Source organism: Phascolarctos cinereus, unplaced genomic scaffold (genome assembly GCF_003287225.1).
Source record: "Phascolarctos cinereus isolate Bilbo 61053 unplaced genomic scaffold, phaCin_HiC Scaffold_2;HRSCAF=192, whole genome shotgun sequence".
Lineage (NCBI taxonomy): Eukaryota > Metazoa > Chordata > Mammalia > Diprotodontia > Phascolarctidae > Phascolarctos > Phascolarctos cinereus.
In genome coordinates this window covers 113,322,145-113,342,519 of record NW_027555625.1, presented here as the reverse complement: position 1 = coordinate 113,342,519, position 20,375 = coordinate 113,322,145, and the positions used below count along the sequence as shown (strand labels likewise).

Genomic DNA, 20,375 nt, shown 5'->3' with positions numbered 1-20,375 from the left:
GAAATGCTTGAATCACAGTCCGCAGGAAATTCGTTAGTCCTATTCATATCCTTTTAACATTTTAATACATCATATGGAGTACAGAACAAAATCTGAGAGGCTATGTATAACTAGTGTGCCTACAATATCAGTGCATTCACCAGGGAGTTGGTGTAATAGATTGGGAGTTTATCAGTTTGGTATGATACAAATAGCATTAGATTTGGTGGCAGATTCTGACTTCAAATTTTAGCTCTGCTACAAGCTTGTGCCCCAAAGGGGCCTCAGTTTCCTTATCTATAAAATAAGGGGGTTGGTCCTTTCTAGCTCACAATGTGATTCTGTGAACTTCATCCTAGCATTCCATTTTTTGTTGCCTCAATTTCCCCATTCTCCTTCAAAATTACAACAAACTGGAAGAATGGCCAGTAATGATTTTTCACAAGGGATGAAAAGGGGACATATCACTGGTAGGAACAAAAGATTATCAATATTACCATGGAAATAGATGAAAGAAGGCCTTCTAATTTGAGGATGTCAGTTTGATTTTATACAGAACTTTTTATTTTTCTAATCCCTGATTAAAACTAAGAAGGGTTGTTGTCAATTTCCATTTAGAAGGCTCATCCAGGTCTCTCTGGCCATAGTGATTTGATGAGATGAGCAAGGGTGCTATTTTCTCTTCTCTAGTTTTCCAGTTCAATAAAGTCTCAGGATTCTCTGTCTCACTTTCCCTCAACGCCACTCCCCACAACATTTTAAAGCAAAGGCTGGATGACCACTTATTAAGTATGCTGTGGAGGGGATTCCAGTTTGATTTGGGGTTGGACTAAATGGTCTCTGAAGAGCCTTCCAATTGATTGTGACACCACTTATTGTCTATGGCAGACAAACATTGTTTTTATGCTTCAAATCATCATAAAAAATAAACCCACCCAAAAGCATGAGTAAAGAAAAACACTGGATAGGCGTGTGCGTCTCTGAGTCAAATAATTTTTATTGTAAATTCATAATCTGTGCTCTTTGAGGGTAAGCGCAAGCAACTATATTTGTGTCTTTTAAAAAATGTACTGATCTTTTGGTTTTTTACTCCACCTTCTCTTCTGAAGGTACCTTTCCCCCTCTAATACTCAGTGAGCCATTTCTTGTAACAAAGAATAAAAGAGAGGAAAAACATTTAGTAAAACTAACAAACTTATCAAATGAGTCTGACACTAAAGGTAATGTTCCATATCCATAGTCCCTCCATCCACGAAAAACGAGGGAGATTCATTTCTTCATCTTTTCTAGGGACAAGTTTGACCATGATAATTTCACAACTTTCAGTTTGTTTTATCTATTCTTTCCTTTTATATTATTGAAGTTACTATATACTTTTTTCCTGGCTGTGTTAACACCAATTCATTTAAGTTTAATTCTGTTGTTTTGAATTCTTCATATTCATATTTTCTTTTGGTGCAATAATATCCCAGCACATTCACATACCACAACTTGCTTAGCCATTGCCCCAATTAATGAGCATCTACATTATTTCCAGTTCTTTGCTCACCAAAAAAACAAAACAAAACAAGAGTGCTATAAATATTTTTCTATATAAAGGATTCCCATTTATCTAGTAGTGGGATTACTGTGTTTATCTTGCTAAAATATGTATACCAAAAATAAAATAGATACCATACATTAAAGAACCAGAACTCAGAAACATTTATCCCATGTTCTGTTTTGCAAATATAGAAATCCTGTTTTTAGCAAGTACTTAGGCCTGACATAAATGAATTAATTTAACCACAAGACATTCACAACAAAGTTACCTACTGTTGAGAAACCATTTGGTGGTGTGCCAAAGACTTAGGTAAAATATGACCACTGACATAGGTAAAATATAAACATTTCTGACAATGTTCAGATATAGGGATTACTTCTCTAAAAGTGATTAAGGGCAAGTCCTCCTCTGGTGACTCCATGCTTATTTTCAAATGAAATGTAGATACTGAGCTTCCAGAAGCAGCTATGTTGAGGGGTGGCAAAAATGGCAGTTAGCATTTTATTAATGGCACTGCTTATTTTAAATTAAACCTGCAGACAAGGAACCAAAAACATACAACCTGTTCCCTCCTGAATTTTTTTGGGGGGAAGGGGATTCTTAGGTTAAAAAAAAAAAGATATAGAATTGAATTTTTTTGTCTTTGTATTCCAGCACCTAGAACAGTGCCTGGCACACAGGAGATGCTTAATCAGTATTTGTTGAACTGAATTAGCTGAAAAAAGCTGAATCAGACCAATGATATTATTTCAATTTAAGCCCTGTTAACAAGACACACGACCAAAAAACTCTCCTTTATCAACCTGGTACTTATAAGACAAAAGGAAACGATTCCAGATGAATGAAGTACTGTTCAGAATTCATGGAATTCTGCCTATACTTTGTGATAGAAGAATTTAAAAAATAAAATAATGAACTTAAATATTATCTAGTCTAATACCTTCATTTGATAAATGAGGAAACAGAATACCAGAAAAATGAAATTCTAGAAAGGGATAATGCTAAAACTAAATCTTTAGACACCTACTTCTCCCTTCTCCCCACAATACAAAATTACCTGCTAATAAAAAAGGTCAGAAAACATTTTCTACACAAGTACTTACACCGAACCAAGTGCAATGTCAGAAAGAAAACAAAAGTAAAAAATAATCCCTATCCTCAAGGAGTCTGTACTTTAGAGGTCATCTGAGTGGTACAAGTTCATAAACACAAGGTAACCTGAATAGGGAGATGGGGGGATGTGGGGAAGGAATGAAAGAGAAGGGAAAGATTTCAAGGAAAGCCTTGAAAACGGTACGTAAAAAAAATGTTAAGAGGAAGAATTACATTCTTGGCATGGTAGACAACTTGTGAGGATGTACAGAGGCTGTTAGTAATGCTGAGTTGGGGAACTTTGATCTAGTATGTCAAGTACAGTGAGTGAAAGGGGAATGCTATGAAATGAGCCTGGAAAGGTAAGGATGGGATCAGATGGTTATAGAATAGCAGTCTATAGAATGAAACTGTTCTTTCATGCTTAAACAGCCTTAAAATAGGTGTGTGATTACATCTGCATAACCCTTGGCAGTTCTCAAAGTGCTGTCATCTTTCAGTTAAGTCACTGAACCTCTCTAGACGACTTTGGAAGGGAGGAGGGAAGGGAAAAAAAAGAAGAAAGGAAGGGAGGAATCAAAATACAGGTCCTTCTTATCCCTTCTTACCTCCCTTCATTTTCTCCCTACAACTTAACTGTTAATCATCTTTTTAAACTTAGACTTGAAATGTTTTCCTTTGGTAACTACATGATTTCTAAAAATTCTGGGTCACTTCAGATGACTTATTTCTGTCTCAATCTCTCTTCTCTCTCTTCCTTCCCACTCCTCTCACTGGTCTTACTGGTTCTCATGAGGTCTTCTCCAAGCTCACTCAGGAAGTAAGAAGACCAAACTGTAAATACAGCTGCTCCAAGCCTTGGTCCACACAAGCCCTCTCAGCAAGTATTAAAATACTAAAGCAGTGGGTCCCATTTCATAAACCAGTTGGGCATTGTGAGCTAATTTTATTTAATGGCTCCTTAAGCAGTAAATAATTGCCCAATTATTTTACAAATATATTTTTCCTCTGTGACAAGCAGATGCATGTTTGGTGCATTACAGGTTTATTCTCCAGTAATCCTAGAAGGTTTTTTTTTGGGGGGGGGACAAAAGTTATCACCATAATTATTATAAACACTTAATGATTCAGTGCAGGAGGTGTAAAAAACATGATCTCTGACCCAGATGCCACTTCCCAACATGCTTATACCCTTGCCTACTGATCCCAACACAATTACCTAGCAAGGAAGTTTATTCTCATTGTTGCACTTCTGCCTTCCATTCATCAACCCACTCAATAAAATTAAGTGCCTACCATATGCAGAGTTCTGTTATACCAATTACAGTTATTTTGTTTAGAAATGGCCTATTAAAGAATTCCTAAAATAATATAACTTCCCTCTCCAATTTCAGCAACATAGGATTGATCCTCTTTGCTTTTAAAGAAAGTCAAAACTGGGTAAAGTTAATTAAAAATGAATAAAGAAAAGTCCACTAATGAGATTAAGGTCATTGGTGACTTGAGGAAAATAGTTTTAAAAGACTTGTAGGAAAGGCTGCAAGAGGTTTAAGAGGCTGAGAACATGGAGGCGGTGTACATGAACCACTCTTTCTAGATGTTTGGCAGTCATCACATCCTTTATTCTTGTAGGGGCAGAAACGAAGGGCCAGACGGGTCAAATGATATGCCCATGGTTACACCGTTGTCTAATACTACAACCTATGCTAGAAGACAGTACTCTCAAGGCCTGATCAGTTCATTTTCTTTTCCCTGTACTGGATACTCACCTCTTATTTTTCCTTAAACCTAGCTCCAATTAATCCATGCCCTAAGAACAATTCAAAACTTTTGTTTCAAAAGTATTTTCTATCAGTATATCTGGATATGACCAAAGAATCAATCACAGCACTTTGAATCTTACAAAGTGAGTGTAGCAAGTTATTGGGAATCTGCTTCATCCTACTCATCTCGATTCCTGCTAGATACCTCACAGCCAAAATCATGACCAATGTACAAATTTCATATCATTGCTAACCTCTAAAATAGTCAACAGCTTCCTAGAGCCTCCCAAGTTCAAATCCTTAAGACCTTTCACAACCTGGAGACACCAACCTACTTTTCACTTCTCTCCATATTACTCCCCTCAATGCCCACTTCATCCCAAGTGAACAATTCCCTACCTCTTCAATGACCATTATACTTTTATGCTCCTATTCCTATGTTCAAGTGCTTCTGCCCTCCTAGTTCATCGTTTCAAGCTTCACTCAAATGTCACTTTCCCTCAATATGGACCTTCCACCCTCCTAGATATCTCCTTTAATAAATTTCTAATGCACTTAACCTTGTGTACCTTAATTATGCTGGGTGTGTTATCCTAATACATCTCCAGCTCCATGAAGGTAATAAGAATATACATTTTCTCTATTCCTGGTCACCCCTCCACCTCAAAACACAAGGCTATAGACACACACACACACACACTCCTTGAATGAATATATGGACACTCTCCCACCTTTTTGCCCTTATCGTCTAATCTGCTCAGTTATTATCTTCCCAACAAAATTGTAACAGAAGGGATCGTAGTAATTTTTCTTCATATCCTCAAAATCTTGTATGGTGCCCTGGCCAAGAGATACTTGTTATACACACACACACATATTTGCACCTATACGCATGTGTACATATAAAACTATATTGATATATTAATTACATATTGTACATATATACTTTCAATTACATAGGAACACTATAAATATTTATATAGATATCAATATATGTTAATGTTACGCACACACAATAAAATATCTATTCTGTCCAGGGCACCATATGAGAGTCTGAAGCTACAAATAAAATGATTACAATCTCTTCTCTTACAATTTCATTGGGAAGGTAAGAACTATGCGGATTAGAAAATAAGGGCAAAAAGGAGGATGCCCATGTATTCGGTCAACAAATGTATTAAGAGCTCTACATGCAGTATGTATAATATATGTGTGGACATGTGTATTAATATCAGTACGTATATATGTATATACTCCCTGTCTCTCTCTCACACACACACACATCCAATAACCACCTTTCAATGGACCTTGCCTGAAGACACCTGTCAAAGTGAATTGCCCCAGTTGGTAGTGCCATTTGCATATATTGCACTACCTCAAACCCTCAATGTTCCCCTCCCCATTACCATGTACCAATATAATTGTGGGCAGTGATTTCCACTTTATATTTGTATTTACCATCATGCGGGATAGTGTCTGACACACAGGAGGCACTTATATATGACTGAACTCAATGAAATAAGGCATGTAAAGCAAAGGGCCATATAAATGTTAGCTATTGTCAAGTGTGATTTCCCACAGAATGTCATTTTTTTCATTTGACACCATTACCATCCCTCACAGCTCTGTAGTGTATAAGGGTTTATAACCTCACAACCACTGGTGAGGTAGGGAGTGTATTATGCTCATTTACAGATGGGAAAAAACTGAAGCCATTAGGTGTCAGAACTAGAATTGGAACCTAGGTGTCCTAATTCTAAATTGAGTGTGTTCATCAAAGAGCAATTTTTCTAATTTGAGGTAAATTGCAAATTACAAAAACAAAAAACTCCACAGGATTTATTTTCACTTTCATGATGCTTCCATTTCCCAATAACCACACTTCCCTTCAACATCAAAGAAGCAGGTAGATAAGTCATTTAACTTCTCTGGGCCTCAGTTTCCTTATATGTAAAGTGAATGGATTGGATTTGATAACCTCTGAAGTTCCCTTTATCTCCAAATCTTAACAATCCTTGCATATCTTCAGGCACATCATACATCATTAGGTCTCAATATTTCAGGTAGTTATCAGTGTTCCCTGATGTCCTGATAATGGCATATGAAAATTTCAAATTAACATTTTAAGGCAGGGAGGGTTGCAACCTTTACACTGATAGCTAGACAGGCTAAGAAGTGTTAGGTGACAGAAGAACAAGGAGGACAAAAATACACTGCTGTTCCCCTGTGACATGAATGATCTGTTAAATAACTACCCTCCTATCTGACTTGTTTGTTCTGTCCTCACAACCAGGTCATGAAGAATAAGAAATTAAGAGACCATTCTCAGGGTAGCAACTGTTACACTTTGACCTGGCAAGAAAACCCAAGAATGTGATGGAAGCTAAGACATTCTTAAGGACGTTTATTAAATGAGTATCTTGGTTCTTGGCCTTTTGAAGCCAAAGACAAGAAGGTCTGTAGTTTAACAAGGGTCCCCAATCTGAACCCTTTAATCTGAATTGAAATATAATCCTGTCAGCAATATACTTTATGTTGTCTCTGAAATTTCCAGTTTCCATCTATGCGCTAGGATGGAAGTCTAGGTTAATGTTCCTTAGACCAAAGCCTACATATGACACACTGATGATTAAATAAAGCAATACTTAGGACAACTAGTCCAACTTTCTTCCCTATATGGGGGAGGGAGGTGGGAAAAGAATGCGTAATCCCAAACATTCATTTTCATTTAAAATGTGCATATGCCACTTAACACTTTGGGAAGGTAGGTAGAAGGGATAAGACTGCAATCAAAAACCACTGGCTTGTGTGAAATATAGTGCTATTTGAATGCAAACACTTAGGTTCTTATCCAGGATGATGGTGTGCCTCTATGAACAATTTCTGGTTGGACAAAACTACTGGTTCTTACTGGCCATGCCCTTTCCATTCATCTTTTATTGAAATGTCAGAAAAGAATTTATAACTAGGCTTGTCATTTGCAGCAGAACTTACCCTAAGAATTTTTTAAAAAATCCAATCCACAAAAAAATACATATGTAATAAACTTGTCAGATTTTAAAGAAATATCCAATTACAGTAGAGAAATAAAAAGAAATCATGCAAAAGGGTCCCAGAGCTTATGTCTGGAAAGCTGGAGGGTTTGGGAAGGAGTGGAAAACGTGTGCAACATTTTAAAAGGTTTACCAAAGAATATAAAGTTTTGTGCTCTTCATTACAGACAAAGCTATTTGTTTAGTGAGCAAAGCCAAATGTGGCACAACATAGCATCCAATCAGTTGAATAAGAGGAATGAAGGCACTGAGTTTAAGCCAGTTCCTGATCCCAGGGCTCTAGAAAGGGCCCAAAGGCCTATTAAGACACTGGGGTGTCTGTTAGCCCATGCTCTGAAGCTAAAATAAGAGTACTGAAATACTGCACTGGAAGAAGCTATGCTTCAATACAGTCTTTCCACCAAAGAAGCCCCCTGATGGTTGATAAGAGTAGAAGGGTGTCTAAAATGACAAAAGGCTGGGAAGGCAGAGGGGAGACAATCAAGACTGGCTATTTCTTGAGTAAAATTTTATCTTAGTCCAGTGTTCCTCATAGTCATTTACTTAATTCATGACTAAAACCGAATATTTATAAACACACACTCAGAGGTGTTTTTTTTCTTAATTTGACATTTAAATAAGGCTGCAGGCTTGCCACTTTTAGAATATACCTTCAATAATATGGATGAAAAACTAAAATTGGACAAGTTTATGAACTGTTCGGTAATTGGAGAATCACAACACCATTTATTGCATTTTGTGGGGTTTTTTTTGACCATTCCTTAAATACAGGCTCTCTTCTAAGCAAAGAAAAATTGAGAAAAGCTTTTATATATCACTATAAATATTTTATTACCAAGACTAAGTATTTTTACTGTTCGCACAAATGGACCCACAGGCATTTAAATTGTGCACAGGACTGTAATATTTCATTTTCCTACATTCTTTTAGAAGTTTTAAGATTCCAGACACAAGTGCAGCACAAATGTAGCAGCATCATAGTAGGCCCTATTACAGTAATAATGCTATTAGGATAACAACTGGGAGAGGGGAAACACGGCTATTTGTCCAGCCATGCAGGGCTAAGTCCCTAGATGATATTACCATCTTTTTACACATTATTTTTAAATTTAGTAGCTAACATGCAAAAAGTGAGTTTTTGGAGAAATCAAAACCCTGAAAAGGATATTAGAGGCCATTTATGGAATGAATAAAATAAGCCTCCAAGAGTTGAACTGGCTTAGGAAATGTCACCTAACACTGCTGAGAGCTAGACAAAAACCTTGGTCTCCTCCATCAGAAGCCAGTGCTCCCTTCCTGTCCCCATACATTGTTTGCTCTTGCTTTTTAGGGACAGGGACTGATCTGTGATTTCACTGTTGTAGGGGTACTTCCAGGTAGAGAACTCCCTCTTTCTATTTCTGTGCCTTCTCTGCTGCCATGTTAGAGAAGTGCATCCCCCTTCAAGCAAGCAGCTTTCAAGCTTTTTGGTCTCAGGGCCCCTTTACACTAGAAACCTTTAAGAACTTTTATGTGGATTTATATCAATATTTGCCACATTAGAATTAAAATGTGCTAGTATTATTATGAAAAAATGTTTTGGCCTCACAGACCACCCTGAAGGAGTTTCAGACCACACTTGAAGGTAACTTGCCCAGGGTCTTACAGTACATGTCAGAAGTGGGACTTCAACTCAGGTCTTCATGGCTTTGAAGCTGGCAAGATCTCCATCTACCATATCATCTAGCCTCTTACTCACTTTTTATTCTTGGAAAACAATTTCAGCACAAAGTGGTATTTTAAAAAGTACATTATAATCACAAGGCTATCACAGATACTATCCTTTGATTAATTTAAATACATTAGAAAAATACTTTGTTATTTTCTACGTAACAGGGCAACTGTTATGTAGAACTATTATATTTCTACGTAACAAGGTAATGCAATGGCCAATTTCTGTATCTGCTCTCAAAAATAGTCCAAAAAGAGCTATAGGCATGGTAATTTTGAACACCAGAGTCCATAGCAAGAAAGTGCACGAAGGTTTTTGAGGAGGTAGTCTTCAACTCAGTATTTTCCTTCCTATGAAAAAACATGTTACTAGCTAGGAAAATGTATACTTGGTGGAAGAAAATGAATATTCCAAAATAAACGGTTTGCAACTCAGTTGGGCTAGTTAATTCAGAGCCATCTACTAACCTGAAAAGTCAAGGTACTCTTAAGTCAAATCTTATGCTATCCTATCCCCATAACATATTCTTTTAGAAAATACATGGTCTGCTGAGCTAGAGGGGTTATAGCCTTTAGGATAGGTACTGTTAACTTTGGGTATCTGTGAACTTAAATAGAAAAAAAATCTTCATTTTTATTTTCATTAACTTCTAACTCAGGAGTTCTTAACCTAAGGTCTATATATAAAAATATGTTTCTCTGTGTGTGTGTGTGTGTGTGTGTGTGTGTGTGTGTGTATAAACAACATAGAGTTCTCACTTTACATAATTTTGCATTTTATAAACATTTGACTATATGTAAAGAATTTTGAAAAAAGTCTGCATTCAGAAAAAATCTTTAACTTCACTTTCCAGTACTGTGTGTGTCCTCTTTGCTCCTGCCCCTTGTCTCTGTGGCTTCAAACCCACCCCCCTTCCCCCCCCCAAAAAAAAAACACCAAGGAAAAGCAGAATGAACATGGAGAAATCAATGCCTGGTACCTTTTCCTGGCTCCACCTGCCCCCCACCCAAGTATATGGCCCCCAAATGTCTGTCTTCTTTCTGTCCAACTCCAGTACTGCATGTCTGCCCCAGCCTCCTCCCAATGCTTGTCTTCTCCTTTTTGAGTCTGTGTCCAGCCTTCATGTATCTGTGGCCCCCCCACACTTTTCTCCCCACCCTTGGGTGTCCTTGAAAAGTATGCTGGCCCTGGCTCCCTCCCTCCACACATGCAGAGCAGAAGGGTCCACTGACATAAAATGACTGTATTTCAATATAATTGGTTTCCTTTGTAATTCTATTTAGCAAACTCAACAAGCATTTATTAATTACCTACTATGAGTCAGGGGCAATGCCAAGGGCTGGGGATAAAAAGGCCAAAAACAATTTCATACATTTATTTTTCTTTTTTTTTCATACATTTAAAAACATTATTCTGAGGAGTCTACAGGTTTCCCCACTGCCAAAGGGATCCAGAACACAAAAAATGTTAAGAACTCTTGTTTTAAATGAAAGTTAGCATTTCCTTCAATTATAAATTAATTATTCTGAAAAGAAGTCCCTAGGCTTCACCAGATTGCCAAAGAAGTCCATCATACAAAATAAAGTAAAGAACTCCTCTATTCTAGAAAGATATTAGCCTAACAAAAATCTCAAACACTCATAAGGGTCGAGGCCAATGTAGTCAAATGATTTATGTTTTCAATCTTAAACCCACCATTGTTCTCTAAGATAACTTTATTCTACTATTCTAAGAATTCTCAGCAACAGGATTTTGGTCAGCTTATGTTATTTCATTCTGCAGAGAGCTCCAATTGAGAGGACTCCCTCTATTGGTAAAGATCAATGCCTCAACAGCGCAGTGACACAAGAGTCACACCTGGGACAGGAAGAGGTTAATGACTCACCTAGGTTCACAGAGGTCACATATTTAAAAGATGGGCTCTGAACCCAGTCCTCCTTGATTCCAAGGCCAGCTTCACACATACTGTGACCTGTTGCTTGTTAATATCAAAGAACTGTCATTTTGAAGCAATTTACATTACGTCATTTGATCCCTACAATCACCCTATAAAGCAGGTACTGTAGACATTATAACTCCCCTCCTTCTTTTCCTCTCAGAATTCCTAACTCCCCTCAAGTTTCAAGTCAGATGCCACCTTCTATCAAGCCCCTAAAATTGTAATCTGTTCTATACATCTCCTCCCGACTACTTTGTATTATATTGTGCTAACTTATGTATATATGGTTTTCATCTCACACAATTTATGATTCTTGAGGGTAAGAACTGAAGCACTGTACACATAAGAGATGCTTTTAATAAATCCTGGTTGAATTAACTGAATCTGATTTTCCAGATGAGGGAGCTGAGGCTCAGATTATCTTAAGCAACTTGACAATAGTGTCACAACTAGTCAGCATGAAAGAGGGGATTCAACACCAAGTGTTTCCAGGCTCTAGGTCCAGCGCTCTTTCCATCATGTCGAATTACTTTCTCCTACTCTTCCAAAGACCAAAGAACTAATATCCAAAACCCTTCTCTCAATATCAAAGGCACCATCTCCAAAGCCTGGCCTTGAACTAGCTCTTTGGCTTTTATCCCCAAATTAGGACTAACAGTAATGCTGAATTTCTATGTTTATCTGACGTTCTAACAAAAGCAGGGTAAACTTGACCAGTCCAACTTAGATGTGTGGTTAATCAAATTTTAGCTGACCAGAACTTTCAACTGTGAATTTTTACTTATAAAATCCTTATGTAGAAACCTTTCATAAAATTAATAATTATGGTGAAGCCCAAGATCATTGAGCATCACAGCAATATGATATAGCCCTTTGTACAGAACCCTACTGCACGACACTCCCTCAAGACTTAACTGGTCATCGTAACTTTATAAGTAAAGCTTGGAAAAAAACCTGTAAATTAATCTAGAACTTTGCTTCACCATCTACAATCCTGAAACTCTAGAATTCAAAGATGCTAAACACATCTTGGTCGTCTGAACAAGCAAAACACTCAACTGGGTCCTAAGATTAGGGTCTAGGTCATGTGTAAAAGGCACCAGACCAAGTCCAATGATGGCAGTCCACTCCCATATCCTTCCTTGACCAACACTGCTATTAAAGAGAAGTCTGTCACAGTTAATTAGCTGCCTGTGAATCTGCTGAGCAGGGAAAAACTAGATTAAGTAACAAAAAAGAAGTCTCTTAACTTGGCAAGAAAGGGGAAAATAGGGAAGGCCAGTGATCTGCTTTTCTTTCCTATCTTCCTCAGCATCTAAGTGTTTGTACACAGCAGATATTTAACAAATTATTAAATGAATCCTGTAAACCAACTTCTAATTTATGTACCTCTTAATGATATTTGGTGTCCAGTATATAGACAAGCTCTCAGATCTTTGTTTAACACATAAGCAAGAGGCCTTCCAGAAGAGAAGGAAAGAAAGAATGACTTCTCCCACATAATAACAACTATTATCTTATCTGATCCAATCCATCAATCAATCCTTTTTCTCTTTGACCTCTCTACAAAAAGCTGTAGGCTTTGACACTGTTGACCACCCCTTTCTCCTTAATACTTTCTTCTTTCTAGGTTTTCAAGACACTACTTTCTCTTTGTTCCTATTCAGTCTCCTTTCCTAGAGGCTATCCAGAGGCTTCAACCTAACCCTATGTATCCCTCAAAGTTCTGTCCTGGGCTGCCTTTTCTCCTTTTACACTACTTGATCATCTCATTGGCTCCTACATATTTAATTATCATGTCTATGCTGATGATTCTCAATTCTACTTATCCTACCCTAATCTTTCTGCTGATCTCCAATCTGACATCTGGAATTGGATGTAGTCTACATCTTAAACTCAACATGTCCAAAACAAAACTCATTACCTTTCACCCTAAACCTTCCCAACCCCCTTCTCTATTGCTGCATAGGGCAACACCATCCTCCCAATCCATAAGGTTGGCAAGCTAGGAGTCATTCTGAATTCCAGGTCTTACTGTTATATTCAATCTGTTGCCAAGGCCTGTCAACTTCACCTTTATAACGTCTCTCAAATATGTCCCTTTCTCTCCTCTGATGGTGCCATTCTAGCACAGGCTCTCATCACCACATGTCTACACTACTGCAATAGCCTGCTGATGGGTCTGCCTGCTTCAAGTCTCTCCCCACTCCAATCCATTCTCCATTCAGCTCCTAAAGTGATTTCTTTAAAATGGAGGTCTGATCACATCATCCCCTACTCAATAAACTCCCTATCACCTCCAGGATCAAATACAAAATCCTCTCTCTGGAGTTCTCTTTTAGAGCCCTTTGTAACCTAGACCCTTCCTACCTTTCAGTCTTCTTATACTTTTTTTCCCTGCCACATATTCTTCAATCCAGTGACACTGGCTTTGTCTGTTCTGGAACAAGACACTCCATCTATTGGCTCCCGGAATTTTCTCTGGCCCATCCCTGAAACGCTCTCCCTCCTCATCTGTCCCTACTGATTTCCCTGGCTTCCTTTAAGTCCCAACTAAAATTTCATCTTTCACAGGAAGTCTTTTCCAACACCTCTTAATTGCAGTGTATTCCCTGTCTTAATTATTTCTTATCTATCCTGTAGGTTGTTTGTACACATTTGTTTATTGTCTCCATTAGACTGTAAGCTCCTTGAGGGCAAGGATCATCTTTTGCCTCTTTTTGTATCTCTAGTGTTTAGCATAGTGCCACAAACACAGTAAGCACTTAAATATTTATTGACTGATCTTAAAAGACATCCACATATACATAAACTAAATGCAATCATTCAAGTCCAAAGGATAATTTCATAAAATCTAAATAGCTACTGTACAGAAATGGACATTAGCTTCTAACACATACAATTTACTCCAAACACTTCAAAAACAAAGTTTCATCAATGTGAGCACTCCACCCACCAATTTAAACTACATCTTATCCATGCCATGTTACATGGGTAGCCAGAAGAATTCAGCCCCTTGTGAGCAACGTTCTAGGAATTCATGTTCCTTCTAACTTGGCCAGGTTAGGCCCATAATCAAAGCCTTTCCAACTTAGAAGGACCTGCCAGACTCTGAGGTCTGCTGACAAGTTTCTGATAATTAAAAATTACTGACTTCATGCACCAAGATATATCAGAAGTCATCTCCAGTAGAGGAAAATACAGATAAGTTCTGGTCCTAAAACCATATTATACAAGACACTGACTTCTATGGTCATGGACCTCCTCTAGTTTAAGGTTTCAGAACCTAACCAACTTTCAACAATGATAATGTTTCAAAGTTTGGGCTAGTTTTCATAATAAAGTAACTGGCTTATCTATATCATGTTTTGTAATGACTGTGGTGATACTTATGCATCAATAAAAAATTTGACTGGAAAAAGTTATTTTCTTATAGATTTTTATAGAAAATACCCAAGAAGTTACATTTCTACTGCTTCTTTTAAATAGTTAGCATTTATAGAGTAAATATGGAAATTTTCAAAATTAATCAATTAATACTTGGAAATCAATCACTAGCATTATAGAAAGTATCACTATTACTTGATAAACTCTAACTTAATATGTCGAATCTTTTCCATGAATCTATAGCTCAATACTTATAGAAGACCTGGCAGACAATGTAGGAAGACTCAGAAATCACCAAAGAAGAAAAAAGTAGACTAAAGATTCTTCTATTTCAATGAAAAAAAACAACCCAACAACAAGAACTTATCATCCCCCTTCTCTAAATTCTAAAAGTAGTTACTTGAACATATTTTCTTGGATCAATTCCTGCCAAGTTGGTGTATTTCCTTAGGTTTATCCATTTTTGAAAACAAAGAAAAAGTACAGAATGTATTTTACTTATATTCCCTCCTGTGCATTTAACATTAGTATATTAACCTTATGCAATTTGTTAAGCCCTAAAATTTATAAAGTTTCTAAGCCATGTTTGTAATAATTTCCTAATTTTAAAATGCTATTTGATTCCTAAGCATTAACTGGATTGTTTTTATCATCAACATTCATCTAGCAATTAAGTTGTGAAAGTGTTGGGAGACAAAGAATAAACAAAAAGAAACAATGATGAAGCTTATGGTAGCATATACTAGGGACAACTTAATAGTAAAGACAGTGTTACATAAGCTCAAAATCAGTTGGTTTGGGGGGCATACAAAAAAGAAAAAAAGAAATACAACAAAATTACATCCTTGTTCTAGCTAAAAAAAAAAATCAAACTGTGGAGTGAAATCACTAATGAACTCTATTAATGGAACTTACAGTGGATTTACTCTTGACATACGAAATTTGAGGCCATTGATAAATTTTAAATGTCCCTTTTTGTGCAGAACGACAAGTTGTCACCTTCTGCGAAATCACTCCCAAACAAGAAAGAATAAGCTAACAGAAAGAAACAATGAAATGGAGACATCTATCTCATATCCACACACTACCTGCTGTAGAACTGGAACTTGTTTTGGAGCCCACTAGGCACATTTATAAAGTCATTACATACATGAATTAGCGAATAACACTCCTTGGGAACTTAGTCAAAAATCGCCCTTAAAAAGCACTGGTGAAAAGATAATTACTAGTTGCATAATCAGGTGCAAGTGACTTAACCTAAGCTTTTGTTTCCTCATCTGCAAAATGAGGATTAACAATACTTATACTTGTAGGGAAAGTACTTTTCAAACCATACAAAGTCCAACAGAACTATTATTCCTACTTAAGAGATTTCAAGCTCTGACCACTTCTCACCTGGACTACTGCAAAGGTTTTCTAATTGGTCTCCTTGTCTCTCCACACTCCAATTCAATCTTCCACTCAGCAGCCCAGGTGATTTTCCTAAAGCACAAGTCTCACTATGTCACCTTCCTAGCTCAAGGAATGCCAATAGCTCCCTATCACCTCCAGGATCAAATATAAACTCCTCTGTTTGGCATTTAAAGTGTTCATAAAGGGTCCCTCTCCTTTCTTTTTGGCACTCTTACACTTTATTCCCCTCCACGCCTGTACTAAGTGATGCAGAGACATCTACAACCTACTTGCTTTTCCTTGCAGAAGACACCTCATCTGACATCACTGTGCCTTTTCCTGGCTGTCCGTCATGGATCTCCACCACACTATCTACTTCCTTGTCTTCCTTGAGACTCAGATCAAATCCCTCTTACTGTCTTCTTCTTAGTCCTAGTACTCTTCTCTCTCCTTCTGCCCTCAAGTTGCTCCTGCCTTCCCCTCCAGAGATTTCCTCTACCTATTTCTGTATAAACCATGTTATTTTCCCCCCATTCCCTTAAAATGTTAACTTCCTGAAGGCAGGGGCTATTTTTGCTTTTGTAACCTTAATGCTTAGTATACAGTGCCTGGCATGTAGTAAACTTTCAAAATTATTCAACTGACTCTTTGTTGACACTTAATAGCTGTGTGACCCCTGGCAAATCACTCAACCTATCTATTTCAATTTCAATTGTAAAATGGGGATAATAATTGCACCTACTTCCCAGAGTTGTCACAAGGTCTTAGCACAGTGCCTGGCACATAGTAGTTCCCATATAAATGCCTGTTCCCTTCCCTCCCCTCTCCTATTTAAGATCAGAACAGAAAACAACTATGAGAAGAATTCGAGGAGTTAAATTTGACATTCTATTCTGGAAGATAAATTATAGCCATTTTACTCAGGTCTCAAATCACAATACAAGCATCTTTCACCATAAACAAGGTAAGATATGGTTGTGGAAATTTAGCTGCATGTGACATGTCTGGGGTTAGTACTGAAGACAGTCAGCTGGTTAAAGCATTCCATGTTTCAGTAATAGTGAGACTAATTTCTATCTTAAAATACTTCTTAAATCTATAATGTTTTAAATAGCTGAATTAACAACGTGATGCGAAATTTCATTAGGCTCTGATATTCTTGGGTGTGAAAATTACATCACTTTCCAACAAGGTAACCATTACTAATAGCCCTTTTTTTCTTTTTGGAGCATCTCTGTTTATTCAGGATGTCATGTGAAGCTTGTGAAGTTGTGAACTTTGTGGCTGCTGAAGTCTGCAAAAAAATTGGCAACAACTTTCACATTCAGAGGTCTGCCAATAAAGAGTATATTTAACTTGCATGCAAAAAGTGTGGCAAACCAAGCACAACAGCCCAGTAATTCTTTGTAAAGACAACTCTATTTCCCCACTACACACCTCCCCAAAGCACGGATTACAAGGCTATGTTTTGTTGAAGGATCTCTTTCCAAGCAACCTATAACACAGTGGGAGATCTTCAAATTTTAAAGAAATCCTAATTAATCTTTTCATATTTCAAATGAGAAAAATATCACAGCAATGCAGCAAAGTCATTTCTCCGGCTGAAATGACCTCCAACTTCTGTGGGCTAGTCCCTCTTTCGCAATAAACGAATCTGACACCCAAACCACGTAGACACTCAGAGTGGAAACTGACACTGCTAAATCTCAAAGAACAGTCCTTATCAAAATCCACCTGACTCCCGTCATCTCTCCCGGGCCCTTTTCCTGGTTCCCTTCCACACCCCTTCTTGGTAATGGAGTTAAACACCAGCAGCTCCGGTCGTTACAATGTTATTTTTTCCTAACAACAGCCACTGTCACATACCACCCACAAGTGCTGCTAACCTGATTTCAAGGGAAATTAGGAGTGAAATATTAGGAAAAGGGAGAGCTGCATACATTATATTCGTTGGTAAGGCTGATCCATTTGCTTAGCTAACAGCTCGATAAGAATTTTGCAAAAGGTAATTTAAAGGAGTTATTTCCACTTCCAAATCGCCCACCAACCTCCCAACTGCCAGGGCTACCAGCAAGCACAGTCAAAGCAATTCAGGAAATAAGGAACGTCTTACCTTGTACAAATATCGACATTTTGGGGGTTTAATAAAATAAATACTCTGTAGTATAAATATAATTATGTGTATATGTATATAAAATTTTTTTCAACAAGTCACACTCTAGAGCAGGTTTTTCTTCTTCTCCTGCTTAAAAATTCGACGTGGTCTTTCCACCCACAGTTGACAACTTGGAGGAATAGCAATTCAAAGCAATAAAGAGTAGTTCTTTAAAAAAAAAAAGTACACCAGTGGGAATTACTCCTTTTCCACTTAAAAAAAAAAAAGGCAAGTCGGTGGATGGAGTCCGCTTTTACCCGGTACAGCCTTACAGAGCGCTCCAGATCTAAACGAGAGCCAGCTGGAGACCCAAGTTAAAGGTAAAACCCCTCGAATTTAAATTTCATCAATGAAAGAGGCGGATCTGCGGCGGCTTCACCGCCCCCTTGTTCCCCCCACCCCCCGAGGGTGGGATTGCCGCAGGACCGACGGCGGCTTCCTCCGCCTCCTCCCTCTCCAGCCTCCGGCCAATGGGCAGGTTCCCCGGGAAACCCTCCGGTAAACATCGCACTCTCAGCCCCCTCCCCAAGCCCGGGTGGGGGGAAGAGCGCGTGAAGGCACGTCCAGGGCATCTCCCCGGCGCACAAGCCCCGCGCGTGATCGGGGCGGCCCCCGCCGGCCCGGGCCTCGTCCGCCCTGGGGGGGGCCTCTTCCCCGCCCCTCTACGGGAGGGGGGCACGAGAAGCCCACGTGAGTTATAGAAAGTGGTCGGCCCCCTACCCCGGCAGGGGAAGGACGAGGGGAGGAGAGAGGAGAAGGAGCGGCCCCTTCTCCTCCCTTCCCCCAGAATCCCCAGCTTCCAACCCCCGGGCGAGGCCCAGGCCAGCGCGAGAATCGGGCGGGGGGGAGGGTCTCCAAGGACAAACCCTCCTTCCTCGCCCCTCCTGGGCGCGGCCGCCCAGACCCACCTTCCTCCACTCTTCAGGCCTCCGGGCTAGGGGATGCGAATGGTGCCCTGGGGAGAAGACTGTGCACTGGCAGGGAGGATGTGTCCTCTCGGAGGCGCCCTCTTCTTCTTCTTCCTCTTCTTCCTCCTCCTCCTCCTCCTCCTCCCGCCCCCCAAGCCCGGCTCCGCGGAGCAAGCGCCACCTCCCGCCCCGAATTTTGGCCAAGCAGCTATGGCGGCGGCGACCCCGTCCCCCCGTTTCCACCCCCCCATCTCCGGAACTCTCCACACACCCCACTCCCGTCCCCCCAGTACCCCCCGATAGGCTCCCCTCCCCCTCCGTGCACCCCTCCCCGCAACCCCACCTCAATGCGGAAATGTTCCGGCAGCTCTAGACTGACAGCCGGCGCCCCCCAGTCAGAAGCCAGAGCAGGCGCGGGAGCTGGCCAATGAGCGGGGCGGAAGGGGCGGGAGCCTTTGCTGGGGCAACAGAGCGCAGCGCAGGCCTGGGTGGGGCGGGGGCGGGGCCTGGGCCTGGGAGTCGGCCCCTCCCAGTAAAGGAGAGAGAGGCCCAAGGATCTCCTCCGTTCCCCACTCCGGGCCTTCCTGCTAGTACCGTTTCCAGCCCTAACCTCTCTCACTTGATCTACTGTCTTTCATTAGAGGCTCCTAGGGCTGGGATCTCTTAGACCACCTAGTCTTAATACTCCACCCCCATTTTATAGATGAAGACACTGAGGTTTAAGCGAGTAGCCAAAGGTTACAAAAGCAAGAAAGATCAGAGGATGAAACTCGAACCCAAGTCCTCCTTCCACCAAATGGCCCGCTCCCCGCTGGCCATCTCCACCTGGAGGTCCAGCTTATGAACTAGAACCACCTTACCGCCTCCACCGGCCTCTCCTCCACACTTCGCGAGATCTGCCGAAGGCGAGGCCATCCTGCAGCCCTGGGAGCTGGCCCTGGAGCTGGACCTGGAAGAGCTTCTATACTGTTCCCTCTTCCTCATCCCCCAGCTTCCAATCACCGTCTTCGGCATGGTCCCGTGAGAAGAGGAGGGTTCGCATGAAGCCCTCCCTGCCTCTGCCACCTGGTCGAGTCACCGAGCCTCAGTTCCCTCAGCTGTAAAATGAAGTGGTTAAACCAGATCTCCTTCCAGTCCAAATCCACAGTCCTTTGTCTTCTCATTTCCTCCTCCTATAATCCCCTTCTCTCCACCCCCTAGAGGTTATCCTTGTTCTGACCATCAGCCCCTCTCCCTAGGACCACTGAAATGTCATTCCCTCCTCCAAATTATCTTTCACAGAACTGTGAAAATGTCTTTCTAAGGTACAGGTCTGACCGTGTCACTCTCTGGTTCAAGCATCATCAGTGGCTCCCTATTGTGTTTAGGACAAGGGTCCTTAACCTGGGTTAGATTTAAGGGCGTCTGTGAAAAGATTACATCTTTTATTTCAATATAGTTGCTTTTCCTTTGT

At 39.9% G+C, this 20,375-nt stretch overlaps 1 protein-coding gene across 3 annotated transcripts in view; it reads right to left on the bottom strand.

Annotated features, from left to right (window-relative positions):
- The window catches only part of UGP2 (UDP-glucose pyrophosphorylase 2), a 45,334-nt gene extending 25,978 nt beyond the window's left edge, over positions 1-19,356 (bottom strand). Inside the window, exon 1 of one of the 3 annotated variants that reach the window (XM_020985454.2) lies at positions 19,266-19,356. Coding sequence is in view for 1 of the 3 variants with exons in the window: in XM_020985452.2 (XP_020841111.1) it covers positions 17,973-17,991 (19 nt within the window). In the remaining 2 variants the exon portion in view is untranslated. Of the gene's footprint in view, positions 1-17,972; positions 18,334-18,922; positions 19,016-19,265 lie in introns of those variants that run through there. The other 2 variants (XM_020985453.2, XM_020985452.2) reach the window with 2 other exon arrangements.
- Positions 19,357-20,375: the final 1,019 nt, after the last annotated feature.